Source organism: Cherax quadricarinatus, chromosome 83 (genome assembly GCF_038502225.1).
Source record: "Cherax quadricarinatus isolate ZL_2023a chromosome 83, ASM3850222v1, whole genome shotgun sequence".
NCBI classification, from domain to species: Eukaryota; Metazoa; Arthropoda; class Malacostraca; order Decapoda; family Parastacidae; genus Cherax; species Cherax quadricarinatus.
In genome coordinates this window covers 19,926,268-19,950,397 of record NC_091374.1, presented here as the reverse complement: position 1 = coordinate 19,950,397, position 24,130 = coordinate 19,926,268, and the positions used below count along the sequence as shown (strand labels likewise).

General features: G+C 47.6%; 1 protein-coding gene across 6 annotated transcripts in view; it reads left to right on the top strand.

Moving 5' to 3' along the window:
• The window catches only part of LOC128702237 (uncharacterized), a 497,274-nt gene that overhangs the window by 276,516 nt on the left and 196,628 nt on the right, over positions 1-24,130 (top strand). For 4 of the 6 annotated variants that reach the window (XM_070102893.1, XM_070102895.1, XM_070102894.1 and 1 more), the window contains exon 3: positions 3,995-4,114. The exons of the other annotated variants lie outside the window; for them this stretch is intronic. In XM_070102893.1, the coding sequence (XP_069958994.1) occupies positions 3,995-4,114 (120 nt within the window). The remainder of the gene's footprint in view (positions 1-3,994; positions 4,115-24,130) is intronic. 6 annotated transcript variants of the gene reach the window in all.

Sequence of the window (24,130 nt, the reverse complement as noted above, 5' to 3'; positions counted from 1 at the left end):
GATATGGGGTACACAATAAACTAGCCACTACCGTCCACAGGATGGATATGGGGCGCACAATAAACTAGCCACTACCGTCCACAGGATGGATATCGGGTGCACAATAAACTAGCCACTACCGCACAATAAACTCCACACAGGATGGATATGGGGCGCACAATAAACTAGCCACTACCGTCCACAGGATGGATATGGGGCGGATGGATATGGGGCGCACAATAAACTAGCCACTACCGTCCACAGGATGGATATGGGGCGCACAATAAACTAGCCACTACCGTCCACAGGATGGATATGGGGCGCACAATAAACTAGCCACTACCGTCCACAGGATGGATATGAGGCGCACAATAAACTAGCCACTACCGTCCACAGGATGTATATGGGGTGCACAATAAACTAGCCACTACCGTCCACAGGATGGATATGGGGTGCACAATAAACTAGCCACTTTGGTGGCAAAATTTAAAATGACCTGTACTTACTGGGTGAGGTTTACCTAGTTTTTTAAACATAAGAATCGTACCACGGCACCGGCGGGGATTGAACTCACTCACCGCGAGTTCAATCCCCGCCCGTACCACGGGTTGTTTGCAGTCCTGTCATTACGATTTTTTGAGTCCTGATACAACAATCGTTCCTGGTATTTTTCCTCTTTTATCTTCCATTGTTTCTAGATAAGAGTTATGATCCTCTGCAAGCTAAATCCTGTTAACGTAAGCGTACTAGGAAAGTTAACAGTTGCTAGTTAACACATATCTGAGTATGGATTTTTCATATATTTTTTGAAAAATATGTAAAATATTAAAAAATATGTAAAATGTGTTAAAACGTTTAAGAACATAAGAAAGAAGGAACACTGCAGGAGGCCTACCGGCCCATGCGAGGCAGGTCCAATTCTCCCACCAGCTTAAGCCAATGCCTTAACCTAGTCAGGTCAGGTCACCTCCACTCAAGGAAGGAGCACGGCGTCAGACCTATTACCACAAGCTAGGCAGGTCCAACTCACACCCACTTATATAATTATCTAACCTATTTTTAAAACTACACAACGTTTTAGCCTCAATAACTGTACTCGGGAGTTTGTTCCACTCATCCACAACTCTATTACCAAACCAGTGCTTTCCTATATCCTTCCTGAATCTGAATTTTTCCAACTTAAAACCATTGCTGCGAGTCCTGTCTATGCTAGATATTTTTAGCATGCTTTTAGGGTGAGTTCACCTGAGCAAGTTGTGAAGGCAAGGCAGTGGTGCAGGGGAAGCTTGAGCGTTGCAGCGATCACATACATTCTTCAAGTCGGTTCTAAGCGTAACATTGTCGCTTCTACACTACTGTGAACAGTACATTGTTGTATCTTCACTGTTCCTGTGTTAATATCACATCACTACTATTAAAACCCAGCGTGTTATCCTGGGTGTAAAGGGAGCAAAATAAACACAGCAATAAAACATTGAATTATATTATCCTTCACCAAGTATAAACAGAAGTATGTACACTATATACACTAATAGGCACTAGTGCATGCCACGGTAATCAAGGCAAAATTGAAGCCATCAGAAAGCAGACCACCGCGCTTCACCCAGCTCTCAAATGGAAAATGACAAGGGTGAAAATGTGAGTGGTAACCACGTCACCTTCACAATTGTCAGATCCACCTTCTCATTGGCTGAACCTATATACTGATCTGACGATGAGGCCCCGTTAGATCGTTAGATCCTTAGTATTTGGTTTGCTGGTTGGGGAGGCAGCCTATGTGAGTGTGTTAACATGCTCTGAATAAAGATTACATACTTTTGCATGCAACAACTACTGTGAACGGTACACTGTTGTATCTTCACTGCTCCTGTGTTAATATCACCTTCCATATTACAGGAAATAAACCAGCATAATAACTAATAAAAATTTAACAAAATCATCGTAATAATGAGTAATAAAATTTATTTCATTACAGAACAGAATAATAAAAATGCCACCCATATTAACAATAAAAATATTTCCTTTACTGCAATAGAGTTCGTGTCTTATTATTTTTATATAAACTCAACTTTTGGTTTGTAAATTACAGATTCCATTTTGTAATTCACAAATTTCCGTTTATAAGACGCATTACCGTTTGTAGTTACACGTTCCAATCAGAAAGTTACAAAATCCAGTCTGTAAGTTACAAATTCTCTTGTGAAAGTTACAAATCCTCTTGTGAAAGTTACAAATTTTCTTGTGTAAGTTACAAATCCTCTTGTGAAAGTTACAAATTCTCTTGTGTAAGTTACAAATCCTCTTGTGAAAGTTACAAATCCTCTTGTGTAAGTTACAAATTCTCTTGTGAAAGTTACAAATCCTCTTGTGAAAGTTACAAATCCTCTTGTGAAAGTTACAAATCCTCTTGTGAAAGTTACAAATCCTCTTGTGTAAGTTACAAATTCTCTTGTGTAAGTTACAAATTCTCTTGTGTAAGTTACAAATCCTCTTGTGTAAGTTACAAATTCTCTTGTGTAAGTTACAAATCCTCTTGTGAAAGTTACAAATCCTCTTGTGTAAGTTACAAATTCTCTTGTGAAAGTTACAAATCCTCTTGTGAAAGTTACAAATCCTCTTGTGAAAGTTACAAATCCTCTTGTGTAAGTTACAAATTCTCTTGTGTAAGTTACAAATCCTCTTGTGAAAGTTACAAATCCTCTTGTGAAAGTTACAAATCCTCTTGTGTAAGTTACAAATTCTCTTGTGTAAGTTACAAATCCTCTTGTGAAAGTTACAAATCCTCTTGTGTAAGTTACAAATTCTCTTGTGAAAGTTACAAATCCTCTTGTGAAAGTTACAAATCCTCTTGTGAAAGTTACAAATCCTCTTGTGAAAGTTACAAATTCTCTTGTGTAAGTTACAAATCCTCTTGTGAAAGTTACAAATCCTCTTGTGTAAGTTACAAATCCTCTTGTGTAAGTTACAAATTCTCTTGTGAAAGTTACAAATCCTCTTGTGAAAGTTACAAATTCTCTTGTGTAAGTTACAAATTCTCTTGTGAAAGTTACAAATTCTCTTGTGTAAGTTACAAATTCTCTTGTGTAAGTTACAAATTCTCTTGTGAAAGTTACAAATTCTCTTGTGAAAGTTACAAATTCTCTTGTGTAAGTTACAAATTCTCTTGTGTAAGTTACAAATTCTCTTGTGAAAGTTACAAATCCTCTTGTTTAAGTTACAGATCCTCTTCTGTAAGTTACAGATCCTCTTGTTTAAGTTACAGATCCTCTTCTGTAAGTTACAGATCCTCTTGTTTAAGTTACAGATCCTCTTCTGTAAGTTACAGATCCTCTTGTTTAAGTTACAGATCCTCTTCTGTAAGTTACAGATCCTCTTGTTTAAGTTACAGATCATCTTCTGTAAGTTACAGATCCTCTTCTGTAAGTTACAAATCCTCTGTAAGTTCCACATCCTCCTCCTCTGTAATTTACAAATCATCCTGTAAGTTCCAAATCCTCTGTGAATTGTAAAATCTGGATTGTAAGCTATAAAATCCACCTAGTTTATAATTATATTTCTTGCTTTGCAGAAGTCACCAGGATTGAGTAAGTGGAATATTGACGTTTAATAAATGCTCCTTGTATTCGCAGGTCAGACAGGTCACAGGCTTGACCTAGGCTGGAGGGCAGAGTAACCACTCTCAGAACATAATGAACGTTTCGCTCAATGAAAGTTTTGATCAAGTTGTCAGGAGGTTCCTGAGAGAAACCTTTTAAAATATTGCTCATTTCTAATGCCAAAGTTTGATTTTTCAGGGTGTTACTTAAGGTACCTCTCTGTGTGACGAGCGTTATATAGCCCTCCTGCCCTTGAAGTGTTTCTTTCCCTTATGACATGCATTATACAGCCCCTTGATACCCCTAAAGTATTGCTTGCCCCTTTGGTATTCATCATATAGCTCCCTCCTTACCCCTTACAATATTGCTTGTCCACCCATCCCTGGTTGGCATGCCCTGACGTGATGTTCTTCCTGCAGGTGACAACCCTTCCTACACAGAGTGTCGACCTCACATTGACGCCACCATCAGGAACCTGGCGGCCAAGGCTATTGTCGCCGGAGAGCTGCCTCCTGAAACACTCACTAATGACGACTACGGTATGACATCAAGGAGGGGAAGGGAGGGTTTCCGAAGACTGTCTCATTGTGGGTCTTAGTGACAAGAGGCAGGGATGGGGGCTGTGGGTTCTCAAGGCTGCATAAGTGATGGTCTTAGTGAGATGGTAATGGTGGAAGGGTTCTAGGCTCTGACAACTACTTCAGTGTGGGCCTTAATGATCGATGGAAGAGGGTGGGAAATTTCCGAGTTCTGAAGACAGCGTCATTGTAGGTCCTATTGACCGATGGAAGAGGGTAAAAGGGTGGAGGGTCTTGAAAACTGCGTCAGTGTGGATCCTAGAGTGGGAAGATAGCAGATTCTGGGAACTGCACTAGCAGGCTTACAGCACCGGGTTGCACTATAATCCACAGCTAATACTCAGATGTGTGATCGAACTAGAGTTCTCTGGCATGCAATACATACAGTTATATACACTATGTACAGCTGCCGAAAAATACAAAAAATAATATAAAATAATACTCCACTGACCAAGATATTCTTTAATAAAACCATGTTGTAGCTACTTATGTAGATATAGATAGATAGACAAATATATTCAGAGAATGAAACGCTAAACAGGTGAATGTAATTATGTGTTGAATAACCAATAACAAATAACGATAAAGAATCTACAAGATGGTTTTATTAAAGCAAATCTTTGTTAGTGGTGTATTATTTAATATTATATACTATACTAATTAACAGTATTTTGTAATACTTTACGTAGACTTCGACCGTCAAAATTACAGTTTACGTGAGTAGATATGACTGATGTATGATGATGCATTGATAATAAATTCATGTATAGTCAAAAAATTAGATGTACAGACAGTACCGGTAATTAATTTTGACAAGCAGTCACTGTCGTTGTTACAAGCTGCGTTAAATCATTCTTGGAAAATAGTCTTGATTCTATTGTTTATTACGTCTGAGTTGCCAGATATTGTTATTGCTCAGGAGAGACTGTCTAGGAACTTTTTTCCGCTACTCTACAATACATCAAACGCAAGAAAATAGAGCAGAGTAATAATAAATTGAAAACTCTGAGGACCAAGGTACACTAAGGTAAACCAAGGAAGACTGAGGACCAAGGTACACCAAGATACATCAAGGTACACCAAGATACATCAAGGTACACCAAGATACATCAAGGTACACCGATTAGCGAGGCTAATCACCGCCACCGACACCACGGAACATAATATTGCATACTACAAAAATTCAGAAACATTAGCATACATGATACTTAACCAAGCAAAGCATCACCTACCCAGCAACACAGGAGTCACATGATAAGATAAAATTTCGTTCGGATTTTTAACCACGGAGGGTTAGCCGCCTAGGATAACCCAAGAAAGTCAGTGCATCATCGAGGACTGTCTAACTTATTTCCATTGGGGTCCTCAATCTTGTCCCCCAGGATGCGACCCACACCAGTCGACTAACACCCAGGTACCTATTTGCTGCTAGGTGAACAGGACAACAGGTGTAACGAAACGAGTCGAAATGTTTCCACCCGCCGGGAATCGAACCCGGGTCCTCCGTGTGTGAAGCGAGAACTTCAGCCGCCAGCCCACCGGACTTATTGTCTACCCGTCCTCATCCCAGTGCGTCACTCTTCAGGTCACCATGCGTCTCTCACACCTCACTCTTCAGGTCACTTTGCGTCTCTCACACCTCACTCTTCAGGTCACCATGCGTTTCTCACACCTCACTCTTCAGGTCACTTTGCGTCTCTCACACCTCACTCTTCAGGTCACCATGCGTCTCTCACACCTCACTCTTCAGGTCACCATGCGTTTCTCACACCTCACTCTTCAGGTCACTTTGCGTCTCTCACACCTCACTCTTCAGGTCACCATGCGTCTCTCCCACCTCACTCACCACCTATATAAACATGGACTATCTTTTTAACCTCTGTATGTTAGAAGTGATCACGGTCCCAGGATCCAAACGTCTTCTAGTAAATATGTCCTAGTGTTTGCCTATGTGTCTTTCTAATCCAATTTGTCGTTATCTTTATCAAGGTTTATACCAACTCTTGGCTACATGGACCTTGTTTGATAATGTGCTCCACAAATTAGGTAACTATATCCAAGCAGCCAACGCTTCCCTAGGTGGTTACATTAGGATACTCAGGAAACAGGACAGTGTTTTCTGACGTGGATCCTAGTCACATGGTGACTCGCAGCTGGAGCTTTTGGTCATCTGACCGAGATCTTGTCAGGCTTCCACAGCACTGAACGGTCATCAGAACAGCTAGGGTGGTATGCTGCTGTCAGAGATCTCTGGTTGTCCTGTTCACAGCTGGCCAAGAACAGCTAGGGTGGTATGCTACTGTCAGAGATCTCTGGTTATCCTGCTCACAGCTGGCCAAGAGCAGCTAGGGTGGTATGCTACTGTCAGAGATCTCTGGTTGTCCTGTTCACAGCTGGCCAAGAACAGCTAGGGTGGTATGCTGCTGTCAGAGATCTCTGGTTATCCTGTTCACAGCTGGCCAAGAGCAGCTAGGGTGGTATGCTGCTGTCAGAGATCTCTGGTTATCCTGCTCACAGCTGGCCAAGAGCAGCTAGGGTGGTATGCTACTGTCAGAGATCTCTGGTTGTCCTGTTCACAGCTGGCCAAGAACAGCTAGGGTGGTATGCTACTGTCAGAGATCTCTGGTTATCCTGCTCACAGCTGGCCAAGAGCAGCTAGGGTGGTATGCTACTGTCAGAGATCTCTGGTTGTCCTGTTCACAGCTGGCCAAGAGCAGCTAGGGTGGTATGCTACTGTCAGAGATCTCTGGTTGTCCTGTTCACAGCTGGCCAAGAACAGCTAGGGTGGTATGCTGCTGTCAGAGATCTCTGGTTGTCCTGTTCACAGCTGGCCAAGAACAGCTAGGGTGGTATGCTGCTGTCAGAGATCTCTGGTTATCCTGTTCACAGCTGGCCAAGAGCAGCTAGGGTGGTATGCTGCTGTCAGAGATCTCTGGTTATCCTGCTCACAGCTGGCCAAGAGCAGCTAGGGAGGTATGCTACTGTTCCTTCTCTCACTCAAATTCTCCGTCACTTTCAAACGCCATGGTTAATTTAGGTGCTGCAAACAGACGCTCAAGTTTATGGTCCTCCAAAACCATACAAATAGTTCGATTGATCCTTTCCAAGAAATTATCCAGTAGCAACACCTGCAACTGTTTCACTAAAATTATCCAATAGCAAAATCTGCAGCAGTGCAAAAATTATCCAAAAACAACACATACATACATGTAAACAAAGACATGTTAATATAGACATACATGTAAACAAATAAATTGTCAACATCCAGAGAAAGTCATATTTTTTTTGACATATCCCTGTCTAACAAAAACACGCTGTTGTTTGTTACTTTTCAAACTGACTTTTGGTTATACGGAGGCCAATAAATGTGGATAAATCTTGGGTGGAACTCTGGATATATCATCATGGAACCATCAGGGATACTGATGTATGATACTGAAGACTGTGTCAGTGAGGGTCTTAGTGGTAGATGGAGGAGGGTGATGGGTCATGAAGACTGTGTCAGTGAGGGTCTTAGTGGTAGATGGAGGAGGGTGATGGGTCCTGAAGACTGTGTCAGTGTGGGTCTTAGTGGTAGATGGAGGAGGGTGATGGGTCATGAAGACTGTGTCAGTGAGGGTCTTAGTGGTAGATGGAGGAGGGTGATGGGTCATGAAGACTGTGTCAGTGAGGGTCTTACTGGTAGATGGAGGAGGGTGATGGATCATGAAGACTGTGTCAGTAAGGGTCTTACTGGTAGATGGAGGAGGGTGATGGGTCATGAAGACTGTGTCAGTGTGGGTCTTAGTGGTAGATGGAGGAGGGTGATGGGTCATGAAGACTGTGTCAGTATGGGTCTTAGTGGTAGATGGAGGAGGGTGATGGGTCATGAAGACTGTGTCAGTGAGGGTCTTAGTGGTAGATGGAGGAGGGTGATGGGTCCTGAAGACTGTGTCAGTGTGGGTCTTAGTGGTAGATGGAGGAGGGTGATGGGTCATGAAGACTGTGTCAGTGAGGGTCTTAGTGGTAGATGGAGGAGGGTGATGGGTCATGAAGACTGTGTCAGTGAGGGTCTTAGTGGTAGATGGAGGAGGGTGATGGGTCCTGAAGACTGTGTCAGTGTGGGTCTTAGTGGTAGATGGAGGAGGGTGATGGGTCATGAAGACTGTGTCAGTGAGGGTCTTAGTGGTAGATGGAGGAGGGTGATGGGTCATGAAGACTGTGTCAGTGTGGGTCTTAGTGGTAGATGGAGGAGGGTGATGGGTCATGAAGACTGTGTCAGTGAGGGTCTTAGTGGTAGATGGAGGAGGGTGATGGGTCATGAAGACTGTGTCAGTGAGGGTCTTACTGGTAGATGGAGGAGGGTGATGGGTCATGAAGACTGTGTCAGTGAGGGTCTTAGTGGTAGATGGAGGAGGGTGATGGGTCATGAAGACTGTGTCAGTGTGGGTCTTAGTGGTAGATGGAGGAGGGTGATGGGTCATGAAGACTGTGTCAGTGTGGGTCTTAGTGGTAGATGGAGGAGGGTGATGGGTCATGAAGACTGTGTCAGTGAGGGTCTTAGTGGTAGATGGAGGAGGGTGATGGGTCATGAAGAATGTGTCAGTGTGGGTCTTAGTGGTAGATGGAGGAGGGTGATGGGTCATGAAGACTGTGTCAGTGAGGGTCTTACTGGTAGATGGAGGAGGGTAATGGGTCATGAAGACTGTGTCAGTGAGGGTCTTAGTGGTAGATGGAGGAGGGTGATGGGTCCTGAAGACTGTGTCAGTGAGGGTCTTAGTGGTAGATGGAGGAGGGTAATGGGTCATGAAGACTGTGTCAGTGAGGGTCTTAGTGGTAGATGGAGGAGGGTGATGGGTCCTGAAGACTGTGTCAGTGTGGGTCTTAGTGATAGATGGAGGAGGGTGATGGGTCCTGAAGACTGTGTCAGTGAGGGTCTTAGTGGTAGATGGAGGAGGGTGATGGGTCATGAAGACTGTGTCAGTGTGGGTCTTAGTGGTAGATGGAGGAGGGTGATGGGTCATGAAGACTGTGTCAGTGAGGGTCTTAATGGTAGATGGAGGAGGGTGATGGGTCATGAAGACTGTGTCAGTGAGGGTCTTAATGGTAGATGGAGGAGGGTGATGGGTCATGAAGACTGTGTCAGTGAGGGTCTTAGTGGTAGATGGAGGAGAGTGATTGGTCATGAAGACTGTGTCAGTGAGGGTCTTAATGGTAGATGGAGGAGGGTGATGGGTCATGAAGACTGTGTCAGTGAGGGTCTTAGTGGTAGATGGAGGAGGGTGATGGGTCATGAAGACTGTGTCAGTGTAGGTCTTAGTGGTAGATGGAGGAGGGTGATGGGTCATGAAGACTGTGTCAGTGAGGGTCTTAATGGTAGATGGAGGAGGGTGATGGGTCATGAAGACTGTGTCAGTGAGGGTCTTAGTGGTAGATGGAGGAGGGTGATGGGTCATGAAGACTGTGTCAGTGTAGGTCTTAGTGGTAGATGGAGGAGGGTGATGGGTCATGAAGACTGTGTCAGTGAGGGTCTTAGTGGTAGATGGAGGAGGGTGATGGGTCATGAAGACTGTGTCAGTGAGGGTCTTAATGGTAGATGGAGGAGGGTGATGGGTCATGAAGACTGTGTCAGTGAGGGTCTTAGTGGTAGATGGAGGAGGGTGATGGGTCATGAAGACTGTGTCAGTGTAGGTCTTAGTGGTAGATGGAGGAGGGTGATGGGTCATGAAGACTGTGTCAGTGAGGGTCTTAGTGGTAGATGGAGGAGGGTGATGGGTCATGAAGACTGTGTCAGTGTAGGTCTTAGTGGTAGATGGAGGAGGGTGATGGGTCATGAAGACTGTGTCAGTGTGGGTCTTAGTGGTAGATGGAGGAGGGTGATGGGTCATGAAGACTGTGTCAGTGAGGGTCTTAGTGGTAGATGGAGGAGGGTGATGGGTCATGAAGACTGTGTCAGTGAGGGTCTTAGTGGTAGATGGAGGAGGGTGATGGGTCATGAAGACTGTGTCAGTGAGGGTCTTAGTGGTAGATGGAGGAGGGAGATGGGTCATGAAGACTGTGTCAGTGTGGGTCTTAGTGGTAGATGGAGGAGGGTGATGGGTCATGAAGACTGTGACAGTGTGGGTCTTAGTTGTAGATGGAGGAGGGTGATGGGTAATGAAGACTGTGTCAGTGTAAGTCTTAGTGATAGATGGAGGAGGGTGATGGGTCTGGAAGACTGTGTCAGTGAGGGTCTTAGTGATAGATGGAGGAGGGTGATGGGTCCTGATGACTGTGTCAGTGAGGGTCTTAGTGGTAGATGGAGGAGGGTGATGGGTCATGAGGACTGTGTCAGTGTGGTCTTAGTGGTAGATGGAGGAGGGTGATGGGTTATGAAGACTGTGTCAGTGAGGGTCTTAGTGGTAGATGGAGGAGGGTGATGGGTTATGAAGACTGTGTCAGTGAGGGTCTTAGTGGTAGATGGAGGAGGGTGATGGGTTATGAAGACTGTGTCAGTGAGGGTCTTAGTGGTAGATGGAGGAGGGTGATGGGTCATGAAGACTGTGTCAGTGAGGGTCTTAGTGGTAGATGGAGGAGGGTGATGGGTTATGAAGACTGTGTCAGTGTAGGTCTTAGTGGTAGATGGAGGAGGGTGATGGGTTATGAAGACTGTGTCAGTGAGGGTCTTAGTGGTAGATGGAGGAGGGTGATGGGTTATGAAGACTGTGTCAGTGAGGGTCTTAGTGGTAGATGGAGGAGGGTGATGGGTTATGAAGACTGTGTCAGTGTAGGTCTTAGTGGTAGATGGAGGAGGGTGATGGGTCATGAAGACTGTGTCAGTGAGGGTCTTAGTGATAGATGGAGGAGGGAGATGGGTCATGAAGACTGTGTCAGTGTGGGTCTTAGTGATAGATGGAGGAGGGTGATGGGTCATGAAGACTGAGTCAGTGTGGTCTTAGTGATAGATGGAGGAGGGTGATGGGTCCTGATGATTGAGTCAGTGTGGGTCTTAGTGACAGATGGAGGAGGGTGATGGATCTTGAAAACTGTGTCAGTGTGGGTCTTAGTGACAGATGGAGGAGGGTGATGGGTCCTGAAGACTGTGTCAGTGTGGGTCTTAGTGACAGATGGAAGAGGGTGATGGGTCCTGAAGACTGTGTCAGTGTGGGTCTTAGTGACAGATGGAGGAGGGTGATGGATCTTGAAGACTGTGTCAGTGTGGGTCTTAGTGACAGATGGAGGAGGGTGATGGGTCCTGAAGACTGTGTCAGTGAGGGTCTTAGTGGTAGATGGAGGAGGGTGATGGGTCCTGAAGACTGTGTCAGTGTGGGTCTAATGACCACGGCAGAGATCATTCAGCGTTAACTAGGGGTGTTCTTGGTGGTGCAAGTGTGGTGTTAGTAGTGCAAGTGTGGTGTTAGTAGTGCAAGTGTGGTGTTAGTAATGCTGGAGTGGTGCTAGTGTAGTGTTAGTGGTGCATGAATGGTGTTAGTGGTGCAGGAATGGTGTTAGTGGTGCAAGAGTGGTATTAGTGGTGCAAGTGTTGTGTTAATAACGCTGGAGTGGTGTTAGTGGTGCAAGTCTGGTGTTATTGATACAGGAGTTTTGTTATTGGTGCAGGTGTGGCGTTAGTGGTGCAAGTGTGGTGTTAGTGGTGCAGAAATGGGATTAGTGGTGCAATTGTGGTGTTAGTGGTGCAAGTAGGGTGTTAGTAGTGCTGGAGTAGTGTTAGTGGAGTAGTTGAGATGTTAATGGTGCAAGTATGGTATTAGTGGTGCAATTGTGGTATTAGTAATGCTGGAGTGGTGTTAATGGTGCAGGTCTGGTGTTATTGATAGAGGAGTGGTGTTAGTAGTGCAGGTTTGGTGTTAGTGGTGCAGGTCTGGTTTTAGTGGTGCAAGTGTGGTGTTAATGGTGCAAGTGTGGTGTTAGTGGTGCGAGTGGGGTGTTAGTGGTGCTGGAATTGTGTTAGTGATGCAGGTCTGGTGTTATTGGTGCAGGAGTGGTGTTAGTGGTACAGGTGTTAGTGGTGGTCGAGTGGGGTTAGCGGTGCTGGAGCGGTGTTAGTGGTGCAGGTGTCGTATTAGTGGTGCAGACAGGTTTTAAGGTATACAGACTCACTCTAACCACGAAGTTTGAGATAATGGTAGCTACTAGGAACTAGCATCCAGAGAATGCTAGCAGCTATTACAGACTTTTAAAAAGGCGAGAGTATGTATATTTTGAAATGTTATCCATGATCCAACTAGCTGCTAGTTACTAGCTGCTGGGACAGTCCTCCAGGATGGAGGTTGTCTCCCACATTGACCTCCCACGTAATCCCTAACACTATCCCACGTGCTGTCCCACTGTCCCAAATACTGTCCTACACGCTGTCTCACACACTGCCAAACACACTGTCCTACACACTGATCCCCATACTCTTTCCCACATTGTCCACAGACTGTCCCACACACTGTCCCACACACTGTCCCACACACTGTCCCACACAGTCCCACACACAGTCCCACACACTCTCCCACACACTGTCCCCTTTACTGGCATAGCTCTGTTGTTGAAACTACAAACACTGAAGACAAACACTCAAGACAAACACTGAAGACAAACACTGAAAACAAACACTGAAGACAAACACTAAAGACAAGCACAAAAGACAAACACTAAAGAAAAACACTACCAACACAGGTAATAACTCACTAAACATTAAAGCATAAAAGGGCAGAGGAGAGATAAGTTGAAGACTCGGTAAGAAAGACGACACAAAACAAAAATTCTCCTCTAACATGAAGGTAGAACATTAAAATGGTATAAAATACCGACAGGTTGTTAGGTAAGACACATATGCAACAGTTAGGTATCTTTATTGTTTCATACTATGGAACAATGCTCTTCTCCAGACTGAGGGACTGACCACCTCAAAACTTTAAGGGTGATGGACTGATTACATCGTCTTCAAGTATCTTCTGCTTCTATCAACTTTTCTGTACTTGACTGAAGAAGCCTACTGTGTAGGCGAAACGTTTCGAAATAAAGATACCTAACTGTTGCACATGTGTCTTACCTAACTACATGAAGATAAAGTCAATGAAGAAACACATGATTACTAATGGAAAACTGACATGTACTGACATGTACTGACATGTACTGACATGTATTGACATGTACTGATATGTTTACCTGGAGTTTACCTGGAGAGAGTTCCGGGGGTCAACGCCCCCGCGGCCTGGTCTGTGACCATGTACTGACATTGCGGCTCATGTTACCTGCTGGATGGTGTCAGTTGCAGCAGGATGGTGTCAGTTGCAGCAGGATGGTGTCAGTTGCAGCAGGATGGTGTCAGCTGCAGCAGGATGGTGTCAGTTGCAACAGGATGGTGTCAGTTGCAGCAGGATAGTGTCAGTTGCAGCAGGATGGTGTCAGTTGCAGCACGATGGTGTCAGTTGCAGCACGATGGTGTCAGTTGCGGCAGGATGGTGTCAGTTGCAACAGGATAGTGTGAGTTGAAGCAGGATGGTGTCAGTTGCAGAAGGATTGTGTCAGTTGCAGCAGGATGGTGTCAGTTGCAGCAGGATAGTGTCAGTTGCAGCAGGATGGTGTCAGCTGCAGCAGGATGGTGTCAGTTGCATCAGGATGGTGAGAGTTGAAGCAGGATGGTGTCAGTTGCAGCAGGATAGTGTCAGTTGCAGCAGGATAGTGTCAGTTGCAGCAGGATGGTGTCAGTTGCAGCACGATGGTGTCAGTTGCAGCAGGATGGTGTCAGTTGCAGCAGGATGGTGTCAGTTGCAACAGGATAGTGTGAGTTGAAGCAGGATGGTGTCAGTTGCAGAAGGATTGTGTCAGTTGCAGCAGGATGGTGTCAGTTGCAGCAGGATAGTGTCAGTTGCAGCAGGATGGTGTGAGGTGAAGCAGGATGGTGTCAGTTGCATCAGGATGGTGAGAGTTGAAGCAGGATGGTGTCAGTTGCAGCAGGATAGTGTCAGTTGCAGCAGGATAGTGTGAGGTGAAGCAGGATGGTGTCAGTTGCAACAGGATGGTGTGAGTTGAAGCAGGATGGTATCAGTTGCAGCACGATTGTATCAGTTGCAGCAGGATGGTGTCAGTTGCAGCAGGATAGTATCAGTTGCAGCAGGATGGTGTGAGGTGAAGCAGGATGGTGTCAGTTGCATCAGGATGGTGTCAGTTGCATCAGGAGGTTGTCAGTTGCAGCAGGATGGTGTCAGTTGCAGCAGGATGGTGTCAGTTGGAGCAGGATGGTGTCAGTTGCAGCAGGATGGTGTCAGTTGCAGCAGGATGGTGTCAGTTGCAGCAGTATGGTGTCAGTTGCAGCAGGATGGTGTCGGTTGCAGCATGATGGTGTCAGTTGCAGCAGGATGGTGTCAGTTGCAGCAGGATGGTGTCAGTTGAAGCAGGATGGTGTCAGATGCAGCAGGGTGGTGTCAGTTGCAGCAGGATGGTGTCAGTTGCAGCAGGATGGTGTCAGTTGCAGCAGGATGGTGTCAGTTGAAGCAGGATGGTGTCAGATGCAGCAGGGTGGTGTCAGTTAACGCAGGATGGTGTCAGTTGCAGCAGGATGGTGTCAGTTGCAGCAGTATGGTGTGAGTTGAAGCAGGATGGTGTCAGTTGCATCAGGATGGTGTCAGATGAAGCAGGATGGTGTCAGTTGCAGCAGGATGGTGTCAGTTGCAGCATGACGGTGTGAGTTGAAGCAGGATGTTGTCAGTTGCAGCAGGGGTGTCACTTGCAGCAGGAGGGTGTCAGTTGCAGCAGGATGGTGTCAGTTGCAGCAGGATGGTGTCAGATGCAGCAGGAGGGTGTGAGTTGAAGCAGGATGGTGTCAGTTCCAGCAGGATGGTGTCAGTTGCAGCAGGATGGTGTCAGTTGCAGCAGGACGGTGTGAGTTGAAGCAGGATGATGTCAGTTGCAGCAGGATGGTGTCAGTTCCAGCAGGATGGTGTCAGTTGCAGCAGGAAGGTGTCAGTTGCAGCAGCATGGTGTCAGTTGCAGCAGGATGGTGTCAGTTGCAGCAGGATGGTGCCAGTTGCAGCAGGATGGAGTCAGTTGCAGCAGGATGGTGTTAGTTGCAGCAAGATGGTGTCAGTTGAAGCAGGATGGTGTCAGTTGCAGCATGATGGTGTCAGTTCCAGCAGGATGGTGTCAGTTGGAGCAGGATGGTGTCAATTGCAGCAGGATGGTGCCAGATGCAGAAGGATGGTATCAGTTCCAGCAGGATGGTGTCAATTGCAGCAGGATGGTGTCAGTTGCAGCATGATGGTGTCAGTTGCAGCAGGATGGTGTCAGTTGCAGCGGGATGGTGTCAGTTGCAGCAGGATGGCGTCAGTTGCAGCAGAATGGTGTCAGTTGCAGCAGGATGGTGTGAGTTGAAGCAGGATGGTGTCAGTTCCAGCAGGATGGCGTCAGTTGCAGCAGGATGGTGTCAGTTGCAGCAGGATGGTGTCAGTTGCAGCAGGACGGTGTGAGTTGAAGCAGGATGATGTCAGTTGCAGCAGGATGGTGTCAGTTCCAGCAGGATGGTGTCAGTTGCAGCAGGATGGTGTCAGTTGCAGCAGGATGGTGTCAGTTGCAGCAGGATGGTGTCAGTTGCAGCAGGATGGGGTCAGTTGCAGCAGGATGGTGCCAGTTGCAGCAGGATGGTGTCAGTTGCAGCAGGATTGTGTTAGTTGCAGCATGATGGTGTCAGTTCCAGCAGGATGGTGTCAGTTGGAGCAGGATGGTGTCAATTGCAGCAGGATGGTGTCAGTTGCAGCAGGATGGTATCAGTTCCAGCAGGATGGTGTCAATTGCAGCAGGATGGTGTCAGTTGCAGCATGATGGTGTCAGGTACAGCGGGATGGTGTCAGTTGCAGCAGGATGGTGTCAGTGGCAGCAGGATGGTGTCGGTTGCAGCAGGATGGTGTCAGTTGCAGCAGGATAATGTGAGTTGAAGCAGGATGGTGTCAGTTGCATCAGGATGGTGTCAGATTCAGCAGGATGGTGTCAGTTGCAGCAGGATGGTGTCAGTTGCAGCAGGATGGTCTCAGTTGCAGCAGGATGGTGTCAGCTGCAGCAGGATGGTGTGAGTTGAAGCAGAATGGTGTCAGTTGCAGCAGGATGGTGTCAGTTGCAGCAGGATGGTGTCAGTTACAGCAGGATGGTGTCAGTTGCAGCAGGATGGTGTCAGTTGAAGCAGGATGGTGCCAGTTGCAGCAGGATGGTGTCAGTTGCAGCAGGATGGTGATAGTTGCAGCAATATGGTGTCAGTTGAAGCAGGATGGTGTCAGTTCCAACTGGATGGTGTCAGTTGGAGCAGGATGGTGTCAGTTGCAGCAGGATGGTCTCAGTTGCAGCAGGATGGTATCAGTTGCAGCAGGATGGTGTTAGTTGCAGCAGGATGGAGTCAGTTGCAGCAGGATGGTGTCAGTTGCAGCAGTATGGTGTCAAGTGCAGCAGGATAGTGTCAGCTGCAGCAAGATAGTGTCAGTTGAAGCAGGATGGTGTCAGTTGCAGCAGGATGTTGCCAGTTCCAGCAGGATGGTGCCAGTTGGAGCAGGATGGTGTCAGTTGCAGCAGGATGGTGTCAGTTGCAGCAGGATGGTATCAGTTGCAGCAGGATGGTGTCAGTTGCAGCATGATGGTGTCAGTTGGAGCAGGATGGTGTCAGTTGCAGCAGGATGGTGTCAGTTGCAGCAGGATGGTGTCAATTGCAGCGGGATGGTGTCAGTTGCAGCAGGATGGTGTCAGTGGGAGCAGGATGGTGTCAGTTGCAGCAGTATGGTGTCAGTTGCAGCAGGATGGTGTCAGTGGCAGCAGGATGGTGTCAGTGGCAGCAGGATGGTGTCGGTTGCAGCAGGATGGTGTCGGTTCCAGCAAGATGGTGTCATTTGCATCAGGATGGTGTCAGTTGCAGCAGGATGGTGTCAGTTGCAGCAGGATGGTGTCAGTTGCAGCAGGATGGTGTCAGTTGCAGCAGGATGGTGTCAGTTGTAGCAGGATGGTGTCAGTTGCAGCAGGATGGTGTCAGCTGCAGCAGGATGGTGTCAGTTGAAGCAGGATGGTGTCAGTTGCGGCAGGATGGTGTCAGTGGCAGCAGGATGGCGTCAGGTGCAGCAGGATGGTGTCAGTGGCAGCAGGATGGCGTCAGTTGCAGCAGCATGGTGTCAGTTGCAGCAGGATGGTGTCAGTTGCAGCAGGATGGTGTCAGTTGCAGCAGGACGGTGTGAGTTGAAGCAGGATGATGTCAGTTGCAGAAGGATGGTGTCAGTTCCAGCAGGATCGTGTCAGTTGCAGCAGGAAGGTGTCAGTTGCAGCAGGATGGTGTCAGTTGCAGCAGGATGGTGTCAGTTGCAGCAGGATGGTGTCAGTTGCAACAGGATGGTGTGAGTTGAAGCAGGATGGTGTCAGTTGCAGAAGGATTGTGTCAGTTGCAGCAGGATGGTGTCAGTTGCAGCAGGATAGTGTCAGTTGCAGCAGGATGGTGTGAGGTGAAGCAGGATGGTGTCAGTTGCATCAGGATGGTGAGAGTTGAAGCAGGATGGTGTCAGTTGCAGCAGGATAGTGTCAGTTGCAGCAGGATAGTGTGAGGTGAAGCAGGATGGTGTCAGTTGCAACAGGATGGTGTGAGTTGAAGCAGGATGGTGTCAGTTGCAGCAGGATTGTATCAGTTGCAGCAGGATGGTGTCAGTTGCAGCAGGATACTATCAGTTGCAGCAGGATGGTGTGAGGTGAAGCAGGATGGTGTCAGTTGCATCAGGATGGTGTCAGCTGCATCAGGAGGTTGTCAGTTGCAGCAGGATGGTGTCAGTTGCAGCAGGATGGTGTCAGTTGGAGCAGGATGGTGTCAGTTGCAGCAGGATGGTGTCAGTTGCAGCAGGATGGTGTCAGTTGCAGCAGTATGGTGTCAGTTGCAGCAGGATGGTGTCGGTTGCAGCATGATGGTGTCAGATGCAGCGGGATGGTGTCAGTTGCAGCAGGATGGTGTCAGTTGCAGCAGGATGGTGTCAGTTGCAGCAGGATGGTGTCAGTTGCAGCAGGATGGTGTCAGTTGAAGCAGGATGGTGTCAGTTGCAGCAGGGTGGTGTCAGTTAACGCAGGATGGTGTCAGTTGCAGCAGGATGGTGTCAGTTGCAGCAGTATGGTGTGAGTTGAAGCAGGATGGTGTCAGTTGCATCAGGATGGTGTCAGATGAAGCAGGATGTTGTCAGTTGCAGCAGGATGGTGTCAGTTGCAGCATGACGGTGTGAGTTGAAGCAGGATGATGTCAGTTGCAGCAGGATGGTGTCAGTTGCAGCAGGATGGTGTCAGTGGGAGCAGGATGGCGTCAGGTGCAGCAGGATGGTGTCAGTGGCAGCAGGATGGCGTCAGTTGCAGCAGGATGGTGTCAGTTGCAGCAGGATGGTGTCAGTGGCAGCAGGATGGTGTCAGTTGCAGCAGGATGGTGTCAGTTGCAGCAGGAGGGTGTGAGTTGAAGCAGGATGATGTCAGTTGCAGCAGGATGGTGTCAGTTCCAGCAGGATGGTGTCAGTTGCAGCAGGAAGGTGTCAGTTGCAGCAGGATGGTGTCAGTTGCAGCAGGATGGTGTCAGTTGCAGCAGGATGGTGCCAGTTGCAGCAGGATGGTGTCAGTTGCAGCAGGATGGTGTTAGTTGCAGCAAGATGGTGTCAGTTGAAGCAGGATGGTGTCAGTTGCAGCATGATGGTGTCAGTTCCTGCAGGATGGTGTCAGTTGGAGCAGGATGGTGTCAATTGCAGCAGGATGGTGCCAGTTGCAGAAGGATGGTATCAGTTCCAGCAGGATGGTGTCAATTGCAGCAGGATGGTGTCAGTTGCAGCATGATGTTGTCAGTTGCAGCGGGATGGTGTCAGTTGCAGCAGGATGGCGTCAGTTGCAGCAGAATGGTGTCAGTTGCAGCAGGATGGTGTGAGTTGAAGCAGGATGGTGTCAGTTCCAGCAGGATGGCGTCAGTTGCAGCAGGATGGTGTCAGTTGCAGCAGGATGGTGTCAGTTGCAGCAGGACGGTGTGAGTTGAAGCAGGATGATGTCAGTTGCAGCAGGATGGTGTCAGTTCCAGCAGGATGGTGTCAGTTGCAGCAGGATGGTGTCAGTTGCAGCAGGATGGTGTCAGTTGCAGCAGGATGGTGTCAGTTGCAGCAGGATGGGGTCAGTTGCAGCAGGATGGTGCCAGTTGCAGCAGGATGGTGTCAGATGAAGCAGGATGGTGTCAGTTGCAGCATGATGGTGTCAGTTCCAGCAGGATGGTGTCAGTTGCAGCAGGATGGTGTCAATTGCAGCAGGATGGTGTCAGTTGCAGCTGGATGGTATCAGTTCCAGCAGGATGGTGTCAATTGCAGCAGGATGGTGTCAGTTGCAGCATGATGGTGTCAGGTACAGCGGGATGGTGTCAGTTGCAGCAGGATGGTGTCAGTGGCAGCAGGATGGTGTCGGTTGCAGCAGGATGGTGTCAGTTGCAGCAGGATAGTGTGAGTTGAAGCAGGATGGTGTCAGTTGCATCAGGATGGTGTCAGATTCAGCAGGATGGTGACAGTTGCAGCAGGATGGTGTCAGTTGCAGCAGGACGGTGTGAGTTGAAGCAGGATGATGTCAGTTGCAGCAGGATGTTGTCAGTTGCAGCAGGATGGTGTCAGTTGCAGCAGGATGGTCTCAGTTGCAGCAGGATGGTGTCAGCTGCAGCAGGATGGTGTGAGTTGAAGCAGAATGGTGTCAGTTGCAGCAGGATGGTGTCAGTTGCAGCAGGATGGTGTCAGTTACAGCAGGATGGTGTCAGTTGCAGCAGGATGGTGTCAGTTGAAGCAGGATGGTGCCAGTTGCAGCAGGATGGTGTCAGTTGCAGCAGGATGGTGTTAGTTGCAGCAATATGGTGTCAGTTGAAGCAGGATGGTGTCAGTTCCAACTGGATGGTGTCAGTTGGAGCAGGATGGTGTCAGTTGCAGCAGGATGGTGTCAGTTGCAGCAGGATGGTATCAGTTGCAGCAGGATGGTGTTAGTTGCAGCAGGATGGTGTCAGTTGCAGCAGGATGGTGTCAGTTGCAGCAGTATGGTGTCAAGTGCAGCAGGATAGTGTCAGTTGCAGCAAGATAGTGTCAGTTGAAGCAGGATGGTGTCAGTTGCAGCAGGATGTTGCCAGTTCCAGCAGGATGGTGCCAGTTGGAGCAGGATGGTGTCAGTTGCAGCAGGATGGTGTCAGTTGCAGCAGGATGGTATCAGTTGCAGCAGGATGGTGTCGGTTGCAGCAGGATGGTGTCAGTTGGAGCAGGATGGTGTCAGTTGCAGCAGGATGGTGTCAGTTGCAGCAGGATGGTGTCAATTGCAGCGGGATGGTGTCAGTTGCAGCAGGATGGTGTCAGTGGGAGCAGGATGGTGTCAGTTGCAGCAGTATGGTGTCAGTTGCAGCAGGATGGTGTCAGTGGCAGCAGGATGGTGTCAGTGGCAGCAGGATGGTGTCGGTTGCAGCAGGATGGTGTCGGTTCCAGCAAGATGGTGTCATTTGCATCAGGATGGTGTCAGTTGCAGCAGGATGGTGTCAGTTGCAGCAGGATGGTGTCAGTTGCAGCAGGATGGTGTCAGTTGCTGCAGGATGGTGTCAGTTGTAGCAGGATGGTGTCAGTTGCAGCAGGATGGTGTCAGCTGCAGCAGGATGGTGTCAGTTGAAGCAGGATGGTGTCAGTTGCAGCAGGATGGTGTCAGTGGCAGCAGGATGGCGTCAGGTGCAGCAGGATAGTGTCAGTGGCAGCAGGATGGCGTCAGTTGCAGCAGGATGGTGTCAGTTGCAGCAGGATGGTGTCAGTGGCAGCAGGATGGTGTCAGTTGCAGCAGGATGGTGTCAGTGGCAGCAGGATGGCGTCAGTTGCAGCATGATGGTGGCAGTTGCAGCAGATCCTTTGGCTCACAAGCGCAAGGACCTCAGTTCTTTCCTGGAAGAGTGGAGACGCTCCAGCAACCTGGAACCCTTTGTTTATCCGCCAGTCAATTGTTCCCTTGAAGTTGTTGGTTCTTCTAGGTCGCAGCTAAGGGAATGGGGACGAAATGCATCAACCAAGACAAATCACACCATTAATACGGACACCATTAACACACACCATTAATACGCACACTCTTAACCCACCATCCAGCAGGATGGTGTCAGTTGGAGCAGGATGGTGTCAATTGCAGCAGGATGGTGTCAGTTGCAGCAGGATGGTATCAGTTCCAGCAGGATGGTGTCAATTGCAGCAGGATGGTGTCAGTTGCAGCATGATGGTGTCAGTTGCAGCGGGATGGTGTCAGTTGCAGCAGGATGGTGTCAGTTGCAGCAGGATGGTGTCAGTTGCAGCAGGATGGTGTGAGTTGAAGCAGGATGGTGTCAGTTCAAGCAGGATGGTGTCAGTTCCAGCAGGATGGTGTCAGTTGCAGCAGGATGGTGTCAGTTACAGCGGGATGGTATCAGTTGCAGCAGGATGGTGTCAGTGGCAGCAGGATGGTGTCGGTTGCAGCAGGATGGTGTCAGTTGCAGCAGGATAGTGTGAGTTGAAGCAGGATGGTGTCAGTTGCATCAGGATGGTGTCAGATTCAGCAGGATGGTGTCAGTTGCAGCAGGATGGTGTCAGTAGCAGCAGGACGGTGTGAGTTGAAGCAGGATGATGTCAGTTGCAGCAGGATGTTGTCAGTTGCAGCAGGATGGTGTCAGTTGCAGCAGGATGGTGTGAGTTGAAGCAGGATGGTGTCGGTTGCAGCAGGATGGTGTCAGTTGCAGCAGGATGGTGTCAGTTGCAGCAGGATGGTGTCAGTTGCAGCAGGATGGTGTCAGTTGGAGCAGGATGGTGCCAGTTGCAGCAGGATGGTGTCAGTTGCAGCAGGATGGTGTTAGTTGCAGCAATATGGTGTCAGTTGAAGCAGGATGGTGTCAGTTGCAGCAGATCCTTTGGCTCACAAGCGCAAGGACCTCAGTTCTTTCCTGGAAGAGTGGAGACGCTCCAGCAACCTGGAACCCTTTGTTTATCCGCCAGTCAATTGTTCCCTTGAAGTTGTTGGTTCTTCTAGGTCGCAGCTAAGGGAATGGGGACGAAATGCATCAACCAAGACAAATCACACCATTAATACGGACACCATTAACACACACCATTAATACGCACACCCTTAACCCACAAACTCTTCATCTTAAGAATTTCTCTTAATGATTTTTGAAGAGTAGCTGAGAGAGTGAATAAGCTGAGAGAGTGAGAACCGTCAAGAGTACCTGGGCATGCTGAGAGAATGAGAACCGTCAAGAGTACCTGGGCATGCTGAGAGAATGAGAACCGTCAAGAGTACCTGGACAAGCTGAGAGAGTGAAAACCATCAAGAGTACCTGGACAAGCTGAGAGAATGAGAACCGTCAAGAGTACCTGGACAAGCTGGGAGAGTGAGAACCGTCAATAGTACCTGGACAAGCTGAGAGAGTGAGAACCGTCAATAGCACCTGGACAAGCTGGGAGATTGAGAACCGTCAATAGTACCTGGACAAGCCGAGAGAGTGAGAACCGTCAAGAGTACCTGGACAAGCCGAGAGAGTGAGAACCGTCAAGAGTACCTGGACAAGCCGAGAGAGTGAGAACCGTCAAGAGTACCTGGACAATCTGAAAGAGTGAGAACCGTCAAGAGTACCTGGACAAGCTCAGAGAGTGAACCTTCAAGAAGACCTTGAGAGGCTAATCGACTTGTTGAAGAACTGGCTGCTGGAGTTCGACCCCCAGTAACTAAGTAATATTGAATGTAAACACCAGATGGTACCAGATGGAGCCAGATGAAGTTAAAAGAGCTGAGGTATGTATTAGAACAAACCTCAGTGGAAGATGAGTCCACAGAACCAGTGTGGAACCCTTAGACTGAAAAGATAGAGCAAAGCAAGTATATCTGTAAGCTGAGTGTAGAGCCGTAAGTGTGGAACTGTGAATGTAGAGCTCAGAATATAGAGTTAAGAATGTAGAGTTAAGAATGTAGAGCTGAGAGTGTAGAACTGAGAGTGTAGAGCTGAGAGTGTAGAGTTGTGCGTCCTGGAGACGTCAAATAATTATTTTACATACGCCTGAAAAATTTATTTAAGACATCATAAAACGTTTCTTTTAAGACGTTAATAAAGACTTTTTTAAGACGTTAATAAAGTTATCTTCAAATTGTAAGTAAATATTTTTTTTGACGTCAATGGAAATCTATTGTCATGAGGAAAGCTTTGGCACGTCAGAAAATGTTTCTTTCAGGACGTCAGGAAACGTTTCTTTCAGACGTCAGAAAACGTTTCCTTCAGACGTCAGGAAAGATTTCTTTTAGACGTCAGGAAAGATTTATTTTAGACGTCAGGAAAGATTTCTTTCAGACGTCGGAAAACATTTTTTCAACGCACTATAAATTATAAAGTTGACGTTATTAAACAATGGAAAGTAACGACAAAGACGAATAAAAATCTCTTACTGGGACAAACGTTTCGGTGTACCGTAAAACTTTACCAATAAAGAGCAACTGTAGTCGGTAGCAGCATATTCACACCCAGGAAGCTGCACACTGACCCAAGAGCTAGAGCCCAGTACCCACACACACACAGTCTTCAACTAACAACAATCTTCAACACATCTGTCGAAACTGGGTAGCTTCCTGAGGTACAGAAGACAGCAAATGTAGTTCCAATTTTTAAAATAGGATGACAGACACGAGGCATTAAACTACAGACCAGTGTCACTGATGTGTGTAGTATGCAAAGTCATGGAGAAGATTGTCAGGAGAAGAGTGGTGAAGCACCTTGAAAGGAATGAGTTTATCAACGACAACCAGCAGGGTTTCTGGGACGGGAAATCCTGCGTCACAAACCTACTGGAGTTCAATGACAAGGTGACAGTAGTAAGACAAGAGAGAGAGGGGTGGGTAGATTGCATTTTCTTGGAAGGTTTTTGACTCAGTTCCCAAAGCTGGAGGACCAGGGAAGGCACTGGAATGGATCAGAGAACACCTGACAGAAAGGCAACAGAGTCATGGTATGCTACGAGGTGTGTGAGTGGG